Below are 27,680 nucleotides of genomic sequence, written 5' to 3'. Positions count from 1 at the left end.
ATTCGCCATCAAACCACAATGTCTTCCAGCCTGATCCTGATCCGATGCAAGCGAGACCATATTAAAGCTACAGTTTGGGATTCGCAAAAACAACAAAATAGCGAGCCCGCCACATGTTTTGGTATACAGCTGAGGGATGAGGCTGGGGAAATGTAACATTTTTATATGTATATGTCAATAATTGAAATGACCCTTGACAGGATTCCCAGATCACAAATTGAAGATTGAAAAAGCTACACAGGGTCTGCTATGTCGGTACATCTCAATGAGAACTCGCCTCACACGTCTGATATCTGAACCCAGCAGGTTTTAAACCCACTGAGCCTTTCATATTTGAATTTAAATGGGATATCTGGGTGTCTGTGACAACGGGCCTGAGGGCAAAACACAAGCCCACAATGATCTCCAACCAAATTCCACGAGACGGAGTGGATATTGTCAAATCAATGATAATTGACCTGGCGGAGAGCAATCACAGTGTCGGTGCCATTAATGCTTTAATAAGCAATTGTCAATTTTCTGCACTTCTCCCACATCAGAACGCAGCCTGAAGGCCACGGACTGCCAACAAGTGAAAAAGCAATTAAAAAGTAAAGCATTGTGACACGGAAATGCTGCAAAGGGATACAACATAACTTAGAGATGAAGCCGTGATTCACTTTGACTGAGAGGGCTACGTTTGGGTTGTTGGGGTGGTAGCAATCTCAAAGTGGTTCAGAATGTGGGACACTTTCACTGTGATCTAAATGTTTGGGGATGTAACAAGACGTTTGGGACATGAATTAAGTTGAAGCATGCAGAGAGGAAAATGTTCAATTGGTATTAATCAGCCAAAGACGTCAATAAATCGTAATCAGCATGATTCTCGGTCACAGCGGACCTATACAGTACCTCATCTAAAGAATGCGCCGACATAGACTGCTGTACTAATACATTCATGTTATGTGAATCTCATCTCATGTGATGAGACTGACTTAAACAATCTTAGGGTTTAACAGATTAACTCTGAGCTGCTAGCCAAGCACATGAGGTTAAAGGTAAATAGTTGCTTAAGCTAATGTTATACAACAGAGGTTTACTATTGCACACCAAGCTTGTACAGTATAAAGATATTATTCTACAATTGATGACACCTGGAAATTCAAATAATCTTCACAAACCCCTTATTTTAATCAATATTAAAGGGCGGATGTTGAGAAAGGCCAATTATTTTGGTAATTTGTCTTGCATGTGTTATGAGGCCCTTTCTCTTTCTCATCTTAGGGACATTGTTACTAGCACACCACAGCTACTGTGTAACAAAATAGTTTCTTTAAGGGTTCAGCTCCACCTAGGCCTGTAATGTCATGACTAAGCTGCAGGCATCGGTAATGGAGTCAAGGCTATATTATTTCTCTAGGCCACGGATATCGCAACAGCATGACAAAACCAGCTTATGGAATCAAACAGGCTACACTTTTTCAAGTAACAAATGACTACCCTGAGGCCCCCCCCTGAAAGTTCTCTCATAGTGGCCCTTTTATCTTCTATCAGATTCTTCTGTTGAAACTGGGGAGTGAAAAATGCATACTGTTTGGTTGGGCTACAGGGTGCACAACTGCAGTTTGTTGTGTAGTCGTTGATAATTGAGTTAACTACTACAAAGTCAACTTGAAGCCAACTTCTGTTCACAAATGTAACTTCAGGAATCATGTTTTAATATTATGCTCAGTGAGTGACCCTGTATGGAAGGAAAACAACTAGGCATTGAGCAGAACATCTATTACTGTACAGACCGGGTGAAGGCTAAACTCACTCATAATTGAAGGAAATTAATGCACCGAGTAAACTGAATGACTCGATTTTTAAATGGATATTAATTGCTGAGCCTTAGTAACATTCAACAGTAACTACGTTTGAATTGATTAACTTGATGATCAAGTCATTTATTTGATGGAAGTGATTAGAGAGAGGAAATCCAGTAAGTGGATTATAGGTCCTAAACCTGCTGGGCCTGGCTGTGACAACACCGGAGTGGTCAGCACACATTTGACCTACAGGTTAGTAATAAAGGCTGTAGGCTACCACAGGCTTTGAGATATTCCCATTGTTCCACTACTGCATTAGCATGAGAGGATCAGGTGAATAGTTCTCTAGACTGAAAGTGAAATGCGTCTCACTTTATTATAACTTTCAATAGATCTTATGCTGGATCAGATGATGATTATAATTTTTTTGTACCTTTATTTAACTAGGCAAGTCAACTAAGAACTAATTATTATTTAAAATGGCGGCCTACCAAAAGGCAAAAGGCCTCCTGCGGGGACAGGGGCTGGGATTAACAGAATGTGACTGGCAGAACGGGTGTTGTATGTGGAGGATGAGGGCTGCAGTAGGTATCTCAGATAGGGGGGAGTGAGGCCTAAGAGGGTTTTATAAATAAGCATCAACCAGTGGTTCTTGCGACAGGTATACAGAGATGACCAGTTTACAGAGGATTATAGAGTGCAGTGATATAGAGGAGTATGGAGTGCAGTGATATAGAGGAGTATAGAGTGCAGTAAGGAACATTGGTGGCAAATCTGATGGCCGAATGGTAAAGTACATCTAGCCACTCGAGAGCACCCTCTACCCGAGAGCACTTACCTGCCAATTATGTCTCCATAATCTAGCGTGGGTAGGATGGTCATCTGAATCAGGGTTAGTTTGGCAGCTGAGGTGAAAGAGGAGCGATTACAATAGAGGAGACCAAGTCTAGATTTAACCTTAGCCTGCAGCTTTGATATGTTCTGAGAGAAGGACAGTGTACCGTCTAGCCATACTCCAAGGTACTTGTATGAGGTGACTACCTCAAGCTCTAAACCCTCAGAGGTAGTAATCACACCTGTGGGGAGAGAGACATTCTTCTTACCAAACCACATGACCTTTGTTTAGGAGGTGTTCAGAACAAGGTTAAGCGCAGAGAAAGCTTGTTGGACACTAAGAAAGCTTTGTTGTAGAGTGTTTAACACAAAATCCAGAGAGGGGCCAGAATGATGATGATGTTGATCTGTACAGTCCCTCACACCTTACAGACAATAAGTGCTACAATTAATGAAATGGTACTGTGAAATACATTTTCAGGTTAAGAGACACTGGATAGTTCTTGAATTCATGTCTTCAATATAATATCTGAATGTGATTTGCCCTTGGAACATGATTGTGTGCTCTGATACAGTCATGTAGCAGAAAGGGCAAGCATATTATACTGTGTATTAGTTCAAGTGCATAGGTGCACTATATATACAAAAGTATTGGAGTGAAACGTCTAGAAGCAAAAACGGCTCAGCCGCAAAGTGGGAGGCCACACAAGCTCACAGAATGGGACCGCCGAGTGCTGAAGCACGTAGCGCATGAAAATCATCCGCCCCCGGTTGCAACACTCACTACCGAGTCCCAAACTGCCTCTGGAAGCAACATCAACGCAATAACTGCACACAAGTCTAAAATCACCATACGCAATGCCAAGTGTCGGCTGGAGTGGTGTAAAGGTCACCGCCTTTGGACTCTGGAGCAGTGGAAAGGTGTTGTCTGGAGTGATGAATCACGCTTCACCATCTGGCAGACCGACGGACAAATCTGGGTTTGGCAGATGCCAGGAAAACGCTAGCTGTCCCAATTCATAGTGCCAACTGTAAAGTTTGGTGGAGGAGGAATAATGGTCTCGGGCTGTTTTTTATGGTTTGGGCTAGGCCCCTTAGTTCCAGTGAAGGGAAATCTTAACGCTACAGCATGCAATGACATTCTAGACGATTCTGTGCTTCCAACTTTGTGGCAACAGTTTGGGGACGGCCCTTTCCTGTTTCAGCATGACAATGCCCCCGTGCACAAAGTGAGGTCCATAAAGAAAGGGTTTGTCGAGGTCGGTGTGGAAGAACTGGCTTGCACAAAGCCCCGACCTCAACCCCATCGAACACTTTTGGGATGAACTGGAACGCAGACTTCGAGCCAGGCCTAATCGCCCAACATCAGTGCCCGACCTCACCAATGCTCGTGGCTGAACGGAAGTAAGTCCCCGCAGCAATGTTCCAACATCTAGTGGAAAGCTTTCCCAGAAGAGTGGAGGCTGTTATAGCAGCAAAGGGGGGACTAACTCCATATTAATGCCCATAATTTTGGAATGAGATGTTCGACGAGCAGGTGTCCACATACTTTTGGTAATGTAGGGTATGTATTGAGAACATATAACAGCTTGGCATGCAGAGGCACTGTAAGGCAATACAGCCCAGTAGGGGTGTGTCTGGGTCAATGATTCCCAAACACTATAGACAACCCGTCAGCGAATGTACAACAATACTCTCTTTGCCTCTGTCTGGTGCAGTGTGTGCACCTCACAATGGGTACAAAACCTAATATTGCTCTATAAAGATCAGATTGCTCTCATTTAACATTACACACGAAAAAAAATATCCTACATAACATCAATTTCCTCCAAGCAATTTTTCAGACATAACAGTCATAATGGTTAATTCTTTACCATGTAGGCTATGCCAGAAATAAACTCCACATTAGCATACTTTTCAATTCAGTGGTACAAAAAAAATCCGCAGGTGTGTGTGAGAGGGAGAGGGAGTTAGAGAGAGAAAAATTATTGTTGTGTCTTGCATAGGCCCCTCCAAATAATTTGTTTTTGGGAGTGGGGAGGGGTAGTCCTAGCCTCTCACTGACCCGCTAGTCCAAAAACACATGGCTGTGACCACGTGACTAATGACATCCGTGTCCAACAATAACATAATAGCCTTAAATTGACAGCTTGCATTGTCTGGGAGGTGATTAACTATAGGCTAAAACTACTCCCAACAAACAAAAAGGCACAAAGACACGATGGATTCCATCCTCAGTGAAGCTTTTATAGCGCTTTTCACTTATTTTTCATAACCGGGTGATTTGGGACTGTTGTGCAATTCGGAAATCAAACTACGTTGTTATGTATTGTATGCTACCCAACACAGCCCTCTCCTCTCCGACGTTGAAAAGAGTAGCCTCCTATAATCCGCCGCTTCATCATCTCTGGGCGATTCTATGACGCACTTAACGTTTTCAGTGATTTCCAATGAATACCAGGGCACTTGTCGTTTAAATTAGGCTACATCATTATTTTGCCGTTTTGGGATGATAATGTGACTGTAGCATAGACTACACAGTAGACTAGGCTATGGAGCAATATCAAATCGCATATCAGATCAAATGAAAAGAATTCACTTGAAATCCTCTCTTCCAAGAAAAAGCATATTTTTATCACTACATTTCTTATCCGAAAGAGCCTATTTTGTATCATATAATACCCTATTGATGAGTATTTAACTTAGTTGATGTCCTATACAATTTAAAGCACGTGACATTTCAATATTTTGAATTAGATCACATTAGGCGTCAGTAGCCTACACATTAGTGAACGTGCCAATTGAATCAGTGATAATTTTATTCCATGCTGGTTCTATGCACTGCAGACAAAACTCAGCATCACTTGGAGGCTGCGAACGAATGGAAAGTTGAGTTGAGACCTACCTGATAACCGCTGTATCGCCCTGACGAATAGTAATGTTGTCGGTCGCTCGCTGCATATCCACACTTCGGACGGGGAACCCTGTAGGAATAAGACACAGGAGTCTGAAAAAAGAAGCCTGCAATTGCCTCCAACACGGTCTCCTTCCGACCAGCATTTCCTAACCGGACGCGCAGAGACCCCAGAGAAAGTGTTTGGACTTATAAAAGAATTGAAGTGGCGCTCCGACCCGTGGCAATATCCTACTCCACGACAAAGTGTTACTAAGGGCTTCTATGATGTTGGGGAAGATAAATATGCGTTAAAATAACGAAAACAAAATGGCTTGGAGGAAAACATATATTCCGTAAACCCTCTCTGCAAGCGCTGTATTCCACTGTGCGTTCTGCTCCCGCGTAAAGGCAGTGATGAGCAGGCAGCAGAGTTCTTTAGAGGTGGGGAGGAAATTCAAACCTCTCCAGTCACCAGCGCCTCTCACTCTAGCGCTCTCTCTACCCGATTACCCCACCCCCGTTTATACATCGCACTGCTGCCCCCTTCACGAGAGTCTGATGCGCCCTTATGGGTTGTCACGACAACAGCACCAGCTGAGGTCCCTTTCTGCTAGACACAACTGCGGTCGGCAGCTGAGAGGAGAGGAAAGTCATTGGCTATGTGTCGAAGTAAATGCCTCGCTTGTTGTTCAAGGTCCAAGTTAAGACTACATGCCAACATGGTCATGACATGACCCAAAGAAATTATAAGCAAAATGTAGTTAATTAAATTATATTCATGGGCATACAGGTTCACATTTTAATTAATTTATTTTTATTTAATAAAATGTGTGTGGGAGCCTTTTCAGCTGTGCATTAAAAACCGACAGTATTGGATGCATTGTGCTTGCTTTCCCTCATACATAGAAATAGAATGATAATTGTATTCTAATTCTGTCATTCTATTTCTATGATCCCATATAGCCTATCTCAGGTATTTCAAGAGGACTGTAGGGCTACCAGTATAACCCAACTGTGGACTGAAATTGCTCAACACTGAAGACCTTGTTGAGCATAGCCAGGTAAGGTAAGGTGACAAGGTGCACAACAGCCTTGTGCATCTTGTCACCTTATCTTACCTGGCTATGCACGGCCACCTGAACTGAACTCTGACATATAGCCTACATTAGAAAACTATTTTGACTCAAAATATTATTTCCGTGTTCTCTTTTGTAAGCTAATGTATTTCATTAAAGGCTACAGAAACATATTCTACAGTGAATACTTATTTTGGAGAAGATTACTGTTCAGACATTAATTTTATTTGTATCTTTAATACGCTCACCACATGATGAAAGAGCTGATGGGTAAAGTTGTTTATTGTTTATAGGGTCATGCCCAATCTGTCTTCAAAAAACGGTGTCTAGACACATTGGCTTTGATTTTAACAAGGATGGTAATTATAATCACTTTGTCTGTTACTGGTGCAAGAGTGGCAAGGGCATGCCTTCAACTTCATCAGAAATGTAAATGTGGCAACCGAGCAGTTTTTTTAAATTTCTTGCTAATCAGGAAACAGATTTAATAGGCTGTTTCCTTATGTTCAATCACCCCACAGCTTAATTAATTGTAAAGTGAAATCAGACAGTATTGCACATTTGATCATAATGGGAAAAATAGTAAACAGCATCAGCAATCACTGCATGCCGTCTTCATCTCCGGTATAGAACCTGTGTTTATATCCTGAATAAACACCAGTATTTGTTATTATGATTAATGATCTAATGTAATCCTTTGTTGACCGCCAAAGTACCTTACAGCAGGGATCATCAACTAGATTCAGCCGTGGGACGTTCTTTTCTTGAGCGGATGTTCAGGGAGCCGGGAACATAATTATAAATCATTTGTAGACCGCAAATTGACCTCAAGAAGCCCAAACAGATATAATATTTGATTAAAACATTTGCTTATATTTGAATATGATCACATATACAGTATCTCTCTATTACACGTAGGAATACTTTGGAACACGTTTCCCAAATTAAAATCACTTGGAGCTGATTTGCAGGTGTTTTTACAGTCTTTTATGTAAAAACTGAACCACAAAATAGCTCAAAAATCTGGTGGGCCAAATTTGGCCAGTTGGGGAACCCTGGCCTATAAGAGCAGTCTGTGGTTCAGACAAATTGTGAAGAATAGCACTAACACACACTTGGTTTCTCAGTTTTAGCATCAGCAGCATTCTGCAATGAGGCTTTAGTGTGAGATTAGCCCAGAATGGAACTGCATCTGTGAGAGATTGGAAAGAATTATGAGCATAATTAATATGGGACAGTTTATGGAAGTGCTAATACTAGTGAATTAGAGGGAGCACTAAAATGCTTTCCGCTGTGGATCCTCCCTCATGCTTCCTAGAACAAAATGTCAAACTCCATCTTCCTTTACGAAAAGCAACTGAGAAGTTTTAGCAAGATAGAATAGTTTGCACATGGCCAAGCTCTATGCATACTAAGGCCCATAGATTTTTTAGTTTGGATAAACTCTTCTATTCATATTCAGAGCCAGATTAATTACGCATGTACTTTTTATTTGCAAGAGAGAATAGGCTACAACATTAAAGTAGATCAATAACACATTCATATTAAGATAACAAATTAAACATTAAAGTGATAATTATTCATGTTATTCACTCACTCTTGACTTTCATGTTCTAGCTTTGTTCTTACCCTTTTAGTAACACTTTACTTGATTAGTGTCATATCACCTTATGACACAGTCATAACCATGTCATAATATGTCATAACAGCTGAAATAACTTTTTATAACCTGTCATAATATGGCCATAACACTGTCATGACCCATATATTTACACCTGTTGTGACATATATTGCATTATTTCGTGGCTGGTTATGACACCTACATAAGAGTGTCAAACCCCACAAAACCTACCACACAAGACAAAACATTACGTTACGCTATAGCCTACTTGTCAACAGTATGTTTATGTTATATAACATTTGCTGGAATTGACCATATGAAATTATCATTGTAATTTCACACAACTTGATGTCAGACATGCAACTACCCCAATGCTCCGTTGCTGATGACTGGGATGAATGCAGGAGCAGATTTCAGGAGCAGAACAAGACACCCTCTTTTTGATTGATGACTGACATAAGGGCATGTATGTGATAGACCTATCTGGCTTATATGATGATTATGATGGTCATGATGCTTCTTGACAGTGTCAAAAAGTGTATATTCTTAGTCCAAGTAAAGTGACACAGGATGGTCATAACGCTTCATGAATGTGTTATAAAGTACATTTTCTGCAAGTTATTTAAAATATGATGAAAAAAAAACAGGACTGTAAAGAATTCATTTCAACAACAACAAAGGACTTAAGAAACAAACTTTCAAATGAAAGGAAACTTCGTGCCAGAGAAAAAACACATTTGAAAAAATGTGGGTTTTGACACTCTTATGTAGGTGTCATAACCAGCCATAAAATAATGCAATATATGTCACAACAGGTGTAAATATATAAATATATGGGTCATGACAGTGTTATGACCATATTATGACCATACTATGACAAGTTATGTCAGCTGTCATGACATATGACACAGTTATGATCGTGTCATAATGTGTTAGGACGCTGGGTGTCAAGTAAAGTGTTACTGTTATTTTTCTTATTCTCCTCTGAAAATGATAGTTTTTGCACTGGTACAAAATGTGTAAGTTAATCAGGTCCTAAATATCCCATTGAAACATTATGCTCATAGCCATAAGCCTTCCACTGATGCAACATGGGTGAGATCATTTAGAGCTACACCCGCTCTCTTTTCCTCCCTCGCAGTCTGTACATTATCCTACTGCATTAGCATTATCCTACTGCAGTACAGTGACGTGACTGAGCACCAAGAACACTGAGAGAAGACCGGGAGCGAGAACTCCCCTCCTCCCCTCCTCCCTTCCTCTCCTCCTTCTTTACCCACCATACCGTCAACATATAATATGGTTACTGTTCATCTATATTCCAAGCCTGAACGCTGCCCTCGACCACACACTAGACTAGAGAAACCCACTCAGCCCTTCTTCACACAGACCACCCCACTCTTCCCCACATACTGTACACTGCTGAAAGAAAGAAGACTGACATGGCACTGGGCTGCTCCAAGCTCAGGCGATACCAGGGGTATTGAAACACTGGAAAGCCCTGTTGTATGTTGGGAACGACATACTGTACTATGCAAATCACGTTGTAATACGGTATGAATTGTACTAGCGAGTGAATTTAGATGTTGAAGGTACAGTATGCATAGTTATAAGTCCACATGCATGAAGGACATCAATTTAGAGGCATTCTAGAGATGAGAAAAACAACCGTAATCCTACTCAGCATATTTATGCTTACTCATAACATGCAGCATGGTGGAGATGTGTCATGACTATCGCTATTTGCACCATGTTGTCACTCTACATGTCTGGAGAAAGTATTGTTCCACTGTCTTTGAACAAACTGTTATTGGGTAAGAGCAGAATGTAGTGAGATAACACTGAGTCAGTGAACAGTATTGAGAGAACAGTGAATGAGCCTCAAAACTAGAACCTGAAATGAGGTCCATTTAAAACCTGCTAAGCTGAACAAAGAGTTTCTGTTATCCCCTCACTAAACAATCCCCCTCTTCAAAATGACAAACTCAAAAATATTAGAAAAGCAATTCCAGGTAAAAAGGGTTCATCATTATTGAACTCTGCAAGGCATGATTCTTCATGAACTGTGAAGGGTAACCTGATTATAAACACAAATGGTTCTAGGACCATTACTGAACTTTGGGTGATCAATGAGGCATCCTCACCCCTGAGATCAAACTATTACCTAACTTACTATGGCCCGTGTCAAAAGGGAAAAGGGAACATTAACGAACACGCCCACCGATGGTGTGTGCTGATTAATTTCATTCTCTTTGTGTGAAATAAAAAAGAAGAGTGGATGCATAATTTACCTTGACATCGGCGTCATACGCGAGCTCCTGGCAGCAAAATGCATGATATGCAGGAAAAAGGATACGGCACCCGCACTCAGCAATATATCACAGGAGGAACACAATGAATTACATCTTGGCCTGATGAGCCGTTTGTCAGCAGAACTCAAGCTGGCAGCAAAGATAATAAAAGAGAATGGCATTGGTGTGCTCAAAGTGGTGATTGACCTCCTTTTAGGGTTTCTGATGAGGGAGAAACCTTGTTAAGCCCTCAACTAGTACTGAATTCCAAATCAATTGCCTTGGCATGACTATAAGATATTGCTGGAAGTATCAGATTGATCCTGTTCAGGATCAGGTAAAAGGCTAGGTGGAATTTTAGCCATATTATTCACAGCTATCCAATTGTTTCAGATCTACAGGAATGCGTAGGAAGTATGGGCTAGGCACACATTTGGAATTCAGCAAAAATGTGGTTTGCTGTTAGTGTAAAACTCTGCTTAATTGGTGAAGTTTCCTCTGTTGTCAAATGTTATCCAGTGAGTCATGAGATATTTATGCTGACGTCAGTGCTGATAATGTCCCAACTGATAATATTCAATCGCATGGCGAGCAAGTTTATTTTATTTGATTCCCAGCAGTATAGATTGATTATATGCCAAGCCAAAATAAGCATATTGTTTGTGCAGTACTGGTGTCCAAAACATCAGTCACACTAATGTGTTCTCTGTTAACAGATTTTCCTTAAATATTTGGCTTGGCAAAAGCTATCATGGTTCCTCCACAAATACTTTGCCTCATACATGGAATAAACACCCCAAAAACAATTTGGTCAACATAGCTAGGATGCCAGAGATATTTACCCTCATCAAGATGCTCACAAGGCGAAAACACAACTCAGAAGTGAATGCTACAATAATAAACATATGCATTAATTTTTGTTTTCACACAAGATGTGTTTTCCTCAAGCCCTGTATGTAAGAGTTAATTTTATTCTTTGCAGAAAATCCATGTGCAAAAAAAGATAACGGTCAGCAAGAAGCCTCTGAATGCTAAAATCCTACACAAGGTTAAAATCCTCATAGACATTATGTACGGTCTGTGAGGTGAACAGGGACTAAGGTGTGAAAACACTCTGCGTTATCGGATGTATGAACATTCAGATGAATATGCAATTACAAGAAGCCCTGCATATTGCACAATCCTTCAAACGATAACTCACATGCAACCGAGAGTCAAATCCATAGTGCACAACCTTCTCCAAGTCAAGGCCAAAAGATTTATGAATTCCGACATCACTGTTCCAACAATGTATTCTGTGATCAAAGGGAATCAAATGCATCTGGTATGGGTCAATCTCCATGCAAATGGAGATCCTGACATTACGCCCCGTGATTGGAGAAGCTAATCATGCAGAGACTCATTCTGAAGGCGTGACGGTGGGAGTTTGACCTTTCCCAGAGTCTCCACCAACCCTCAGGTCATTCTTTTGCTATTCATTTCACAAACAGGCTGTCCACATAGAGGCGTTGTACATAGATAGAGCAATAGAAAAATATTGTATTGAAGGCGAAAAGCACAAGAGAAAAAGCATCTGAACGCTGAGGTGTCAACAAAGGTGTTGACAGATTGTACAGTACACATACTATTATAAAGGTTTCGCTAGTCGTTTATGTTTTATATATTGCAAATTTATATTACTTGTTAGAGACTCAATGCCACAAACAGCCATTGCAGACACTATGTGCTAACAATAGACTCACCTTGTTGCAGTACAGTCTTTTAAGAGAAACATAGCAACCAAATCAAACTACAAATCTTAAAAGATCCACTGTACCGTTCACTATCTACCTCATAGCCTCATAGCATATCTTATACACCCTATTTTGGCTGCTTGGATTTAGGTTAAAATCAACAATTTTTCAATTTTCCGCTTCAACCAATTTATTTATCAGTTTGCTTCGTTTTTTTGCCTCTATGTAACGTTCAGCTTAGTGAGTTGTGGTGAGTTCTAACTTTTCTATGGGGCCTCTTTAAACGTAGGGACATGGGAATAGTGGATGATATGAAGGCAAATCTGTGAAAACACAACAGAAACGTACCACCGCATGAGACTTGAAGGTTACACAGGAAAATGGGATTATTTAGTTTTTGTTTTGATTGTTGACCTGCAAAAGGTCACTCTGGAGGGAATAAAATCCCTTGGGATGTACATTTGAATTTAGGCCTAATTCTAGCACATTTCCTCCAAAAACATACACTACCATTCAAAAGTTTGTGGTCACATAGACATTTCCTTGTTTTTGAAAGAGAAGCACATTTTTTGCCCATTAAAATAACATCAAGTTGATCAGAATACAGTATAGACATTGTTAATGTTGTAAATGACTATTGTAGCTAGAAACGGCAGATTTTTTAATAGAATATCTACATAGGCGTACAGAGGCCCATTATCAGCAACCATCACTCCTGTGTTCCAATGGCACATTGTGTTAGCTAATCCAAGTTTATAATTTTAAAAGGCTAATTGATCATTAGAAAACCCTTTTGCAATTATGTTAGCACAGCTGAAAACTGTTGTGATGATTAAAGAAGCAATAAAACTGGCCTTCTTTAGACTAGTTGAGTATCTGGAGCATCAGCATTTGTGGGTTCGATTACAGGATCAAAATGTCCAGAAACAAATAACTTTCTTCTTAAACTCGTCAGTCTATTCTTGTTCTGAGAAAGAAAGGCTATTCCATGCAAGAAATTGCCAATAAACTGATGATCTCGTACAACGCTGTGTATTACTCCCTTCACAGAACAGGGCAAACGGGCTCTAACCAGAATAGAAAGAGGAGTGGGAGGCCCTGGTACACAACTGAGCAAAGGACAAGTACATTAGAGTATCTAATTTGAGAAACAGATGCCCTTGCCTGTTTTCTGGACTCCATGCCTGCCTGCCCTGACCTCGAGCCTGCCTGCCCTTCGGTACCTCCTGAACTCTGAACTGGTTTTGACCTGCCTGTCCACGACCATTCTCTTGCCTACTCCCTTTGGATTTATTAAACATCTTAAACTCCAACCATCTGCCTCCTGTGTCTGCATCTGGGTCTCGCCTTGTGTCATGATAAAAGGTCTTTGTTTCTAGCCATTTTGTGCCTGAAATTGAATCCACAAATGCTGATGCTCAACTAGTCTAAAGAAGGCCAGTTTTATTGCTTCTGTAATCATCACTACAGTTTCCAGCTGTGCTAACATAATTGCAAAAAGGTTTTCTAATGATCAATTCGCCTTTTAAAATGATAAACTTGGATTAGCTAACACAATGTGCCATTGGAACACAGAAGTGATGGTTGCTGATAATGGGCCTCTGTACGCCTATGTAGATATTCCATTTAAAAAATCTGCCGTTTCCAGCTACAATAGTAATTTACAACATTAACAATGTCAACACTGTATTTCTGATCAATTTGATGGTATTTTAATGGACAATTTATTTTCAAAAACAAGGACATTTCTAAGTGACCCCAAACTTATGAACGGTAGTGTACATATTACCTCAATTACCTCGACTAACCTGTATATAGCCTCGTTATTGTTATTTTATTGTTTAACTTTCTTTTTTACTTTAGTTTTTATAGTAAATATTTTATAAACTCTTATTTTTCTTAACTGCATTGTTGATTATGGGCTTGTAAGTAAGCATTTCACATTAAGGTCTACACCTGTTGAATTCGGTGCATGTTACGCAAACACACACACCTTCTCAAGCAAACACACATTTTTCCACTTCCTTGCAGTCTACAGCCTTCATCCCTTAATGGCTGGCCAGTAGAAAGCGGACTCTTTCAGACCCAGATGAATTATGCAGTACTTCTCCAAGTGAATGGATTGAGTCCCTTGATAAAGATGTTCCTGGGATCTCTGGAGACAGAAGCCCTGAAGGCCTATCTCTAGGCCCTCATCCAAAATCTGCACGATTTAAATTTTTCTAATTAGTATCCCATATAAAAGTACAGAGCACTAATTGCAACAGCCACTGCCATCCCCACCCATTTCTTTCAACATAGAACATTTGCTGTAAGTTATCATTTCTTTCACTTTCAAATCAAAACCATGAAACAAAAGATACCGTTGTTGCAGTGCTGAGGACAGATCGGCAGAATCATTTGAAGGGAGTACAGTAGGACTCCCTAATTGCCAATGAGGACTTCACACACAGTCTTAAGAAATGTACATTCCCTTTTACTGTATCAGCTAATAAGAGGGAATGTAATTAATTTGAATTATCATAGCATTAAATTATCATACAGCCATGAAGCTTAGAATTAAATCTATTAGTGTTCCTCTGGTGAAATTGTTTATGATAGATCAGGACATCTAAGCTTATGGTACAGTTAATGCTGAGAGGAGACAGAGTACTATCTTGCACTCGCTTGCTATATGTTAGACTCTAGACTGGTACATTTTCATCTACACTACCTCTATGAACAGACACCCATAGTAACTCCAGTAATGCTAATCCCATAGTTTCCGCATAGCTTGTTTACCGCTGGAGTAGCTGGATGGATTATCTGACTCTTAACCTAAGGAGAACCTATAGCCCCTCCTGCAGGGCTAATTGCTCTGTCTGTCCTCAGCCAGAGCTGAGCTCTTCTGTTCTGCCGCCTGTTGGAAATGGACCAGTGCGTGATGGAAGGAGGGACGGGAAGGGAAGGTCAGAAGGGAGCGGAGGTGACCTATAATCCATCACTGTGTTATTAGGCCTCATGCATAATGACCCAGAGCAGGACACGCTGACACCAGCCAGCGGCGAGTCCTGGGATGCACAGCGCAGTCAGAGCAGCTCCTCCATCTGCTGTAGCTGCACCATGCGAGCTCAGCCAAGGGCACGGACACCTCAGTTTGCACTGTGGTATCATTACTATTTCACGGGTCCTACAACTACCACTCAGCACTCTCATAGGGTTGCCACTGCTCCGCCTTGTAGAATCACTGGGTTGTAGCCGTCTCATGGAACAACTACGTATGTCCCACAGAATATTTTCCTCACGGTTATGTAACGTTGAATATCTCAGACCTTCTACATCTACAGTGGCTGGCTGTCAGACATCAACTCTGTCTTGAAGAAACACTATCCCTCATGAGTACCATAGCATCAGTCTTCCAGTCAGTCTCACTCTGTCCATCATGAGATTTGCCTCGCAGTCACAGTCTCAAAGCACAGTCTCAAATCAACTTGCAGAATCACTGTCTCGCTATCCTAGAATCCCTGTCAGTCTTAGGGAAGATAAATATGCTGAGGAGCCTTGTGGTCTGTCTTACACTATCACAATCTCCTAGAATGGTGTTCTGTAACAGCCGGGCTTAAAGCCACTCTCACTTCATCACAATCTCCTAGAATGGTGTTCTGTAACAGCCGGGCTTAAAGCCACTCTCACTTCCTCACAATCTCCTAGAATGGTGTTCTGTAACAGCCGGGCTTAAAGCCACTCTCACTTCATCACAATCTCCTAGAATGGTGTTCTGTAACAGCCGGGCTTAAAGCCACTCTCACTTCATCACAATCTCCTAGAATGGTGTTCTGTAACAGCCGGGCTTAAAGCCACTCTCACTTCATCACAATCTCCTAGAATGGTGTTCTGTAACAGCCGGGCTTAAAGCCACTCTCACTTCATCACAATCTCCTAGAATGGTGTTCTGTAACAGCCGGGCATAAAGCCACTCTCACTTCATCACAATCTCCTAGAATGGTGTTCTGTAACAGCCGGGCATAAAGCCACTCTCACTTCATCACAATCTTATTTGAGTCACTGCAACACCATCGGTTGAAACCATTTTGCTTTCTGAAAGCATCATACTACCACAAAATCCCTCTGTGTCACGTCACTGGCTTGCCACATTATTTCCGGTTTTAAAATTGATTTCCATCAATATTGTATGACACCATCGTGCTCAACGTTAAATGTTATGTGCAGGGAAGCAAGGAGCTGGTGTTTTGTTTCCACTGGCCAAGAAATAAAATAATAATAAACTGTCACATGAAGGCAATTAAGTTCTTTAAATTACAAAACAATGCATTCTTGGCGACAGTAAATATTTTATTAAACAAAGAGGATTTATTTAGAAATAACCAGGGTAAAGCGGTAAATGTACAGCATGAATGAATAATGGAGATGTTAATGGTAAAACTGATAGAATCAGGACAAGAAGGGGAAAGGAAAAGGATAAGGGGAGTTTGTCTAACGTATTTCGAGCATGTGATTAATAGGACAAAAGCAGTACAAATATTTGAAAGTCTTAAAACGAACAGAAACAGGTATTTCTAGGAAATAAAATCCTAATAATAAAAGTAACAGGTACAGATGACACACCCATATTCAAACCAGGGAAAAGAAGATGAGTTGGACATCTCTCTTAAAATCATTTAGAAATAGCCAACACTAGATGACTATAGGGGCACTGTGTTGAAGCCACCATGACTCCATCTTGGTACTCCTCCACCATTGTAAAAAAATATTTTGGAATCTATAGAAATGCATTTATTAATGTCTACATTCGTTTTTGCCATGTTTCTTCAATTACAGACACCTTAATGCACTCTTATAATTATGTGAGCTAAACATAAAAAAAATATCAAAACAAATATAGTGCATATACACTACCGTTAAAAATGTTGGGGTCACATAGAATTGTCCTTGTTTTTTGAAAGAAAAGCACATTTTTTGCCCATTAAAATAACATCAAATTGATCAGAAATACAGTGTAGACATTGTTAATGTTGTACATTTCTATTGTAGCTGGAAATGGCTGATTTGTTATGGAATATCTACATAGGCGTACAGAGGCCCATTATCAGCAACCTGTGTTCCAATGGCATGTTGTGTTAGCTAATCCAAGTTTATCATTTTAAAAGGCTAATTGATCATTAGAAAACCCCTTTTCAATTATTTTACCACCACTGAAAACTGTCATGATGATTAAAGAAGCAATAAAACTGGCCTTCTTTCGACTAGTTGAGTATCTAGAGCATCAGCATCTGTGGGTTCGATTTGAGGGACAAAATGGCTAGAAACAAATAACTTTGTTCTGAAACTCATCAGTCTATTCTTGTTCTGAGAAATGAAGGCTATTCCATGCGAGAAATTGTCAAGAAACTGAAGATCTCGAACAACGCTGTGTATTACTCCCTTTACAGAACAGTGCAAACTGGCCCTAACCAGAACAGAAAGAGGAGTGGGAGGCCCCTGTGCACAACTGAGCAAGAGGACAAGTACAATAGAGTGACTAGTTTGAGAAACAGACACTTCACAAGTCCTCAACTGGCCGCTTCATTAAATAGTACCTGCAAAACACCAGTCTCAACCGCAACAGTGAAGAGGCGACTCCAGGATGCTGGCCTTCTAGGCAGAATTCCTCTGTCCAGTGTCAGTTTTTTTGCCCATCTTAATCTTTTATTTGTATTGGCCAGTCTGAGGTATGTTTTTTTCTTTGCAACTCCTAGAGGCATCCCGGAGTCGCCTCTTTACTGTTGACTCTGTTTTACGGGTATTTCTTATTATTTGTATATATTTTTTTATACTGTATTGTTGGTTAGGGGCTCAGAAGTAAGCATTTCACGGTAAGGCTGTTGTATGTGACTAATAAAATTTGATTTGAAAACTGTAGTAGCCATGCTGGTTAAGTGTGCCTTGAATTCTAAATAAATCACTGACAGAGTGTCACCAGCAAAGCACCCCCACACCATCGCACCTCCACCTCTATGCTTCACTGTGGGAACCACACAAGCGGAGATCATCCGTTCACCTACTCTGCGTCTTACAAAGATATGGCGGTTGGAACCAAAAATCTCAGACCAAAGAACAGATTTCCACTGGACTAATGTTCATTGCTCGTGTTTTTTGGCCCAAGCAAGTCTCTTCTTATTATTATTGGTGTCCTTTAGTAGTGGTTTCTTTGCAGAAATTCGAGCTGATTCACGCAGTCTCCTCTGAACAGTTGATGTTGAGATGTGTCTGTCACTTGAACTCTGTGAAGCATTTATTTGGGATGCAATTTCTGAGGCTGGTAACTCTAATGAACTTACGCTCTGCAGCAGAGGTAACTCTGGGTCTTCCTTTCCTGTGGCGGTCCTCATGAGAGCTACTTTCATCTTAGCGCTTGATGATTTTTGCGATTGCCCTTGAAGAAACTTTCAAAGTTCTTGAAATGTTCTTGATTGACTGACCTTCATGTCTTAAAGTAATGATAGACTGTCATTTCTCTTTGCTTATTTCAGCTGTTCTGGACATAATATGGACTTGGTCTTTTACCAAATAGGGCTATCTCTGTCTTCCACCCCTACCTTGTCACAACACAACTGATAGGCTCAAACGCATTAAGAAGGAAAGAAATTCCACAAATTAAATTTGAACAAACACACCTGTTAACTGAAATGCATTCCAGGTGACTACCTCATGATGCTGGTTGAGAGAATGCCAAGAGTGTGCAAAGCTGTCATCAATGCAAAGGGTGGCTACTTTGAACAATCTCAAATATAAAATATATTTGGATTTGTTTAACACTTTTTGGTTACTACATGATTCCATTTTTGTTATTTTATAGTTTTGATGTCTACAATGTAGAAAATAGCAAAAATAAAGAAAAACCCTGTAATGAGTAACCAATTTCCAAACAATCAAAAGTTTGGACACAGCTTGTCACGACTTCCGCCGAAGTTGGTCCCTCTCCTTGTTCGGGCGGCGTTCGGCGGTCGACCGACCTTCTAGCCATCATTGATCCATTTTTTATTTTCCATTGGTTTTGTCTTGTCTTCCTTCACACCTGGTTCCAATCCCATCAATTACATGTTGTGTATTTAACCCTCTGTTCCTCCTCATGTCCTTGTCGGTGATTGTTTGTTGTAAGTGCTTGTGCACGTCTGTCCTGGTGTGCGTTGGGTTATGTGCCCATTTATTTTATTATTCTGTTATTTTCCTGTTGGGTTTTGTTAATAAACTGCGCTGTTGGAAACACAGTTATTTTTCTCCTGCGTCTGACTTCTCTGCCGCCAGTTCGCACCCCTTACACACCTACTCATTCCAGGGTTTTTCTTTAGGTGAGGGAAAAGTTCCAGGGGTTCGAGTCTGCTCCCATTCATCGACTGCATTGTTCTGTGATCTGTGCAGCGTATGGATCAAAAGGGAGGGACACTTTACACTCTCATAACGTATTCTAACGGCCGTGTGAAGACTGTTTGGTCGCACAGATACCAAACAATATACATCTCCTTGGAGAAGTGAGGACAATACCGGTTAATTGTCAGGAAAATATATCCTACCTAAATACAAGGTCTTATTATACACAAATCTCAACACTTTTAACCATGTCATTTTCAGCCTGTTTACCTTGTTTCCTTGAGAAGATAAGAGTTGTTGAGGACCTGCAGTTCATTGCTTTCCAATGGAGAAGCTCCTTGACTGAGCCACAGTCATCCTCAGTCTTTATCGGGACCCAGCTGAGTCTGTCTCAGGTCTGATTGTCATTTGGTTCAAACCTGCCACTCTTGTTGCTGATCAAGAGCACCCTGACTGGTTGCATCACTGCCTCGTACGGCAACTGCTCGACCTCCGACCTTAAGGCACTACAGAGGCTAGTGCGAACGGCACAGTACATCACTGGGGCCAAGCTTCCTGCCATCCAGGACCTCTATACCAGGCGGTGTCAGAGGAAGGCCCTGAAAATTGTCAAAGACTCCAGCCACCCTAGTCATAGACTGTTCTCTCTGCTACCACACGGCAAGCGGTACCGGAGCGCCAAGTCTAGGTCCAAGAGGCCTCTAAACAGCTTCTGCCCCCAAGCCAATAAACTCCTGAACATCTAGTCAAATGGCTACCCAGACTATTCACAATGCCACCCCCCCTCCCCTCTCCACACCACTGCCACTCTCTGTTGTTATCTATGCATAGTCACTTTAATTAACTCTACCTACATGTACATACTACCTCAACTGGTGACCCCACACATTGACTCTGTACCGGCACCCCCCTGTTTATATTTATTAATTTTAATTGGTTTACCGTTCCTCTTTAATTACTTGTTACTTTTATCTCTTAATCTTATCCTTATTCTTTGAAACTGCACTGTCGGTTAGGGGCTCATAAGTAATCATTTCACTGTAACCTGTTGTATTTGGCGCAAGTGAATAATAACATTTGATTTGATAGGAGAAGCTTTGAAGTAGACGGGAGGTGTGAGAGAAGGCAAAGAGGTAAGGGTTCCTGCTTGGACCCTTCTGGCTCTCTCTCTGTGCTCTCTGGCTGGTAAAAGTGGGTTTGGTGTGTATTCCCTTTGTCCTTGTCGTCTGGCGTGGATGCGTAGGTGCGTCACTGCTCTACAGATCCTTATAGTAGCTAGGTCTGTTTAAAATTAATAATAAATGTTAAGCCTTGTTAAACCTTTGAACAAACAACATTCTGAAGTCCTTGCATTTGTGGCTATTAGCCGTGTTCTGGGTCTATGAATGCGCTTGTAAAATATGAACCATATCAGCCCCAGTTAAATACCAAAGAGCATTCCATTATTTGCATTGGGCTGAGCTATTTTCATGACCTTCTTTTTAATAAAGCATAATGTCATGTAATTTGGAATGCATTCAAATGGACCAGATAAAGCACAAGAACGCAGTCAAAATGTTGTTTAAAACAGCATAGCAAATGTTTATCGGAGGATTCCCATGTTAGTGAATCCGTCAAGTCTAAGACATCAAAGCAATCTCGATTTGCTTTTATGTGGAAATTCTGTGTTTCTGATGTCCATCTTAAATCCTATAGCACCATAGTCTGGCCTCAATTAAATTGGTCTTCAAATATGAAAATGTGAAAGTATCCTCTGAGATAATATTGAATGTTTCAGGGTTTTCAGAGAGGTCTAATTATAAAGTTAAAGGGCTGAAAGCCAGCGGAAGATTGTTAGGTGTTCTCTGTTCCATTATTTCAGAGAGACAGCAGTGCCTATCCAATTTCTGAATCTCTCATTTGAAAAAATGAAAGACCAAAAACAAAGTCTCAAAGACAGTCAGTCACAGCACACAGGTCATTAGAAGAGCACCATCTCAAATCAAATGTGATACCAAACCATATTGTAATGAAACAGGCAGCTTGTCCGCAGTGGTCGGCGAACCCTCAACCTTCTGGCCCGTAGCCCTGCACAGCCGATGCTGCATCAAGAAAGCGTACTCAATTGGCGGAGTAAATATCTGCGCTTATCAACACAGGGTCTGGCCAGAAGGCTGTAACACTACAAATCTATTGATATTGACCCCACACATGGCATAGAACAGAACCTTTCTTATAAAGACGAGCTTGAACTTTGCATGATTGTCATTTAAGGAAATAGCTTGGAAAATAACAGCAATAGGATAAACCTGTTAGTAGATCTTTGTAAATTAAAGGTGCTATTGGTTAAGAAAAAATCCAAGGAGGACCTATAAGCATTCTTCATATAATTAAAATGCCTTTATTATGGCATGTTCAATAGAACAGAGTAAAAAAATCAGACTGATCAGACGGGATTAGTTTTTGACATGGTCTTCGTCAAGGAGAATAATAATACAATAACACAAAATGCAACATGTCTATGTGTATGGTGATTGCATGCATCAGAAATGGTAGCTCTAGACTAGAGGAATGTACATTTTATTTTAGGTGATGAAAGGATCATACTACCTCAAAGGCAGTGCCATGTGACGATGACAGACTGCACGATGATCGTGTTTTACCAATGTAACCCAGAATGGCCACTTGGAATATCACATCTCTTGTAGCTATTTTAGAATGAAACTTTTCACGAGCTCACTCAATGTCTTGAGGAAATGACAATCAAAAGCATTCAACCGGGAGCAGAATAATTATAACATGGATTCATGATACCCAAAAACTAGGCCTATTGAAAAAGGTGAACAGGTTTGGGTTGGGCTCTTTCCTCCCAGCCTTTGTTGTCATGCATCTCTCAGATAGGTATTGCTTTCTCGTTTCCAAAAGATTACAACCAGCACTTTAATAATCATAAACGTCCCAAATTTCTATTTCTACTTTTCTATGACGTGAAACAGTGCTTTGGCTTTTATGAAGATCTGTTACACTTTGTTCAAGAAAATACCGGCTTTCATATTTTAAAAAGATAAGGATCAAAGTATTTTCAAAGATAAATGGAGACATCTTTATGTCTATTTGTGTATTAGGGACGTTTTCTACAACTCCCAGAGGAGTTCTCATATGTCTTGGGGCGTGATATTGTGTATGCAAAAAAAAAGTACTGAAAAAGAACATGACACTGAATTGTTAAGTGCTTTTTGTTTTCTTATAAGAAACAAGTCTTGTCAATCTATGCCTCTTTTTGAATGAGGCACATCTGCCTTTATTTGGTGAAGGGGAGCCATGGACAACTAGAATATAATAGAATTTTGTTATCCCATTGGAGATGGAAATCCTTATTTTTGCTCTACTACCAACCCCCAAAATATGTGGGATATTCATGATTATTTGATTTGTATTCACAGTTCTCCCACCGTTGTCAGAAATGTCCAAAATAACTCACTTGTTGCCTCTGTCTTGGTGGAGGTGCATCTTCAGATGTAGGGGTGATGCCTGACACTAGTTGTCAGAGCATTGAGTCCTCTGGCTATACCGATGCATATGACTGACGTGGGGTAGAAATACACTACAACATTAGCCTTAAATCTACCATAAATTACTGGGCAATTTCAGAGTAATACTACACTGTCTGAATGCTTTAAACATGTCATTTCACGCGAGGCCATTTGTATGTAAAGGTTTTCACTACTCCATACATGACTAGGCACATTTATCAGTCCACCATTTACCCAAGAGTCTACCTACCTCAAAGCATGTTATTCACAATCACATCCACCCTGTGCTTTCCTTGCCATTATGCAGACTGAATAAAAATAGCATGATTCTACGTACTGAGCTACTCAAGTGAATCCTACATTCTATTCTCATCTCCACTCATGGCCAAGGCAAGGGGTTTATGTACTATCATACTGAATGCATTTCACAAAATAACCTTCCTAAAAACCTATGTAGGGAAGGGGGTACCTAGTCAGTTTCACAAATGAATGAATCAATTGAAATGTGTCTTCAGCATTTAACCCAACCCCTCTGAATCAGAGCGGTGCACGGGGCTTCCTTAATCAACGTCCACGGCGCCCAGGGAGCAGTTGTTGTTGGGGGTTAACTGCCTTCATCAAGGGCAGAACAGCAGATTTTCCCCACTTGCCAGCTCGGGATTTGAACCACCGACCTTTCGGTTACTGGCCCAACGCTCTTAACCGCTAGGCGCCCTGCCACCCTGTATCGCATTTGGTTGTGAATAACAACTAGGGTTGCAAAGGGAGGGTATATTAGTGGAAAAGTTTACCAGTAAACTACCAGAACGTTGGTATATTTCAAGGATTTTATGTAATCTATCACAAGACATCTAGTGGCCCTTTTGGGTAATTCAGATTATCACACTTTACTCTGTAATAATCTCTGGCCATCTGTGTGGCCATATCACATGTAAAATAATGACAAAGCTGTAATAAAAGTGTCCTAAATATAAACCATAGTGAATACCATTGGCGTTTAATATGAGGGTTTCAGCATGAAATATCCTTTACAAACGTCTATTTATTTTACTATGTCAATATGTATTTGTTGTCAATGTTTTGGGTCAAACTGGTGGCAATTGTGAAAAACATTGCAGAGTTAATTGAAAATAATGTCATTGTTGAATAGATGCTTTTTTCATTATTTATGCTATTTTCTCTTGAACCATATGGTCTGTCTACTAGAAACTCGTAGACAATATTGACACATATAATACATGAATACTATATATTAAATACTTTTTAAAAAAGTTGTTCAAGTATAAGTTACCAAAGTTACAATATATGACCATAGATTTTCTGTTAATGACCTAAATTACTGAAGCTTTACAACCCTAAACACAACACAAGAGGAGAAAGGATTTCGCTACACCCGCAATAACATCTACTATGTGTATGTGACCAATACAATTTGATTTGACTGAGAGAGAGGGGGGGGGGGGGGGGGATAAAATGAGAACGATAGGAGTGCAGTCCAGGTGAGAGAGGAATGAAATGACAAGAAACAGAAGACACGGAAACCTGGGATAGAGACCGCAATCAGTGAGAATGAAGAGAGAAAAGAGAGCGAGAGAGCAGAGGGCAGTGAGAGAGATACATCAGAGGGAGGCGGGAAAATGAGAGGGGGAGGAAAATGAGAACATGAGAAATGTGTGAAGAGGAGGAGAGAAAGATGAGACAAAAACAGATGAAGAGTCCAGATATTAGGTAAAGTGACGAAGCTGACTCAGTAGCTCTCGTCAAGAATGCGCATTATTTAATGACATATTTAATTGTTTAGCACGTTCATGTTTCCCCATATATCTAGTAATTCATTTCTCCTAAATGTATTTACTGTTGTTGTTTTCCTCTTTTGCCAGTATCATGGGTATTTAATTTTACTTCAGAAAAAATGCTTTAAAGTACTACTTAAGTCATTTTTGGGGGGTATCTGTACTTTACTATTTATATTTTTGACACATTTTACTTTTACTTCACTGCATTCCTGAAGAAAATGGGGGACCGAGAGACTGAAAAACAGCTTCTATCTCAAGGCCATCAGACTGTTAAACAGCCATCACTAACACTTAGTGGCTGCTGCCAACATACTGACTCAACTCCAGCCACTTTAATAATGGAAAAATTTATGTAATCAACTTATCACTAGCCACTTTCAACAATGCCACTTTATATAATGTTCTCATACCCTACATTACTCATCTCATATGTATATACTGTACTCTATACCATCTACTGCATCTTGCCTATGCCGGTCGGCCACCACTCATTTATATATTTTTATGTACATATTCATATTCATTCCTTTACACTTGTGTGTATAAGGTAGTTGTTGTGGAATTGTCAGGTTATATTACTTGTTAGATATTACTGCATGGTCGGAACTAGAAGCACAAGCATTTCGCTACACTTGCATTAACATCTGCTAACCATGTGTATGTGACAAATACATTTGATTAGATTTGATTACTTTTTACTCCATACATTTTCCCTGACACCCAAAAGTACATTTTCAAAGCTTAGCAGGAAAGGCAATTGGTCAAATTCACACACTTATCAAGAGAACAACCCTGGTCATCCCTACTGCCACTGATTTAGCAGACTCACTAAACACACATCCTTCGTTTGCAAAATGTCTGTGTGCCCCTGGCAAAAAAATGTATACATTTTGTTTTTTATATTTTAAAATATGGTGCCATATGCTTAAAATAAGGAATTTGAAATCATTTATACTTTTACTTTTGATACTTAAGTATTTTTTTGCAATTACATGTAAAAAACGAATATTTGACTTTTACTCAAGTAGTATTTTACTGGGTGACTTCACTTTTACTTTAGTCATTTTCTATTAAGGTATCTTTACTTTTACTCAAGTATGACAATTGAGTACTTTTTCCACCGCTGCGTGCATAATGGGGGCGCGGCTCCATAAGTAACACCCCGACCCCGGCCTCCATAAGAACACCCCATGCTTAACACCCCGGCCATCCTACAATCTAAGCTAGATGCCCTCAATCTCACACAAATCATCAAGGAACCCACCAGGTACAACCCTTAATCCGTAAACATGGGCACCCTCATTGATATGATCCTGACCAACTTGCCCTCCAAATACACCTCTGCTGTTTTCAATCACGTTATGGGTCCGCAGTCAAACGACCACCCCTCATCACTGTCAAACGCTCCCTAAAACACTTTTGTGAGCAGACTTTTATAATCAACCTGGCCCGGCTATCCTGGAAGGATATTGACCTCATCCCGTCAATAGAGGATGCTTGGTTGTTCTTTAAAAGTAATTTCCTCACCATCTTAAATAAGCATGTCCCGTTCCCTTTCGTCCGAGATTCCAAAAAATTGGAAAACTGCCGCGGTCATCCCCCTCTTCAAAGGGAGTGACACTAGACCCAAACTGTTACAGACTTATATCATCCTGCCCTGCCTTTCTAAAGTCTAAGTTTACAAACAGATCGCTAACCATTTCGAATCCCACCGTACCTTCTCCACTGTGCAATCCGGTTTCCGAGCTAATCACGGGTGAACCTCAGCCACGCTCAAGGTACTAAACAATATCATAACCGCCATCGATAAAAGACAGTACTGTGCAGCCGTGCTTCATCGACCTGGCCAAGGCTTTCGACTCTATCAATCACCATATTATTTTTGGCAACTCAACAGCCTTGCTTTCTCAAATGACTGCCTCGCCTGGTTCACCAACTACTTCTCAGATAGAGTTCAGTGTGTCAAATCGGAGGGCCTTTTGTCCGGACCTCTGGCAGTCTCTATGGGGGTACCACACGCACCCGCCCACCCGACCAGCATCACTACTCTGGACGGTTCTAACTTAGAATATGTGGACAACTACCTAGGTGTCTGGCTAGACTGTAAACTCTCCTTCCAGACTCACATTAAGCATCTCGAATCCAAAATTAAATCTAGAAGCGGCTTCCTATTTCGCAACAAAGGCTCCTTCACTCATGCTGCCAAACATACCTACTGATCCTCGACTTCGGCGATTTCATTTACAAAATAGCCTCCAACACTCTACTCAGCAAACTGGATGCAGTCTATCACAGTGCCATCTGTTTTGTCACCAAAGCCCCATATACCACCCACCACTGTGACCTGTATGCTCTCGTCGGCTGGCCCTCGCTAGATATTCGTCGCCAAACCCACTGACTCCAGGTCATCTTTGATGTCTTTGCTAGGTAAAGCTCCACCTTATCTCAGCTCACTGGTCACCATAGCAACACCCACCCGTAGCACGTGCACCAGCAGGTATATCTCACTGGTCATCCCCAAAGCCAACACCTCCTTTGGCCGCCTTTCCTTCCAGTTCTCTGCTGCCAATGACTGGAACGAATTGCAAAAATCGCTAAAGTTGGAGATTTCACTAACTTTAAGCATCATCTATCTGAGCAGCTTACCGATCGCTGCATCTGTATACAGCCCATCTGTAAATTGCCCATCTAACTACCTACCTCATCCCCATATTGTTTTTATATACTTTTTTTGCTCTTTTGCACACCAGTATTTCTACTTGCACATCATCATCTGCACATCTATCA

General features: G+C 40.7%; 1 protein-coding gene across 4 annotated transcripts in view; it reads right to left on the bottom strand.

Annotated features, from left to right (window-relative positions):
* Positions 1–27,680, bottom strand: part of lsamp (limbic system associated membrane protein) — a 1,012,539-nt gene that overhangs the window by 133,086 nt on the left and 851,773 nt on the right. For 2 of the 4 annotated variants that reach the window (XM_055896282.1, XM_055896281.1), the window contains exon 2: positions 5,527–5,605. In XM_055896282.1, the coding sequence (XP_055752257.1) occupies positions 5,527–5,605 (79 nt within the window). Of the gene's footprint in view, positions 1–5,526; positions 6,115–27,680 lie in introns of those variants that run through there. The other 2 variants (XM_055896283.1, XM_055896280.1) reach the window with 2 other exon arrangements.

This window comes from Salvelinus fontinalis, chromosome 33 (genome assembly GCF_029448725.1).
Source record: "Salvelinus fontinalis isolate EN_2023a chromosome 33, ASM2944872v1, whole genome shotgun sequence".
NCBI classification, from domain to species: Eukaryota; Metazoa; Chordata; class Actinopteri; order Salmoniformes; family Salmonidae; genus Salvelinus; species Salvelinus fontinalis.
The sequence above is the reverse complement of the archived record's forward strand: the minus strand, read 5'-3'. Positions and strand labels throughout refer to the sequence as shown.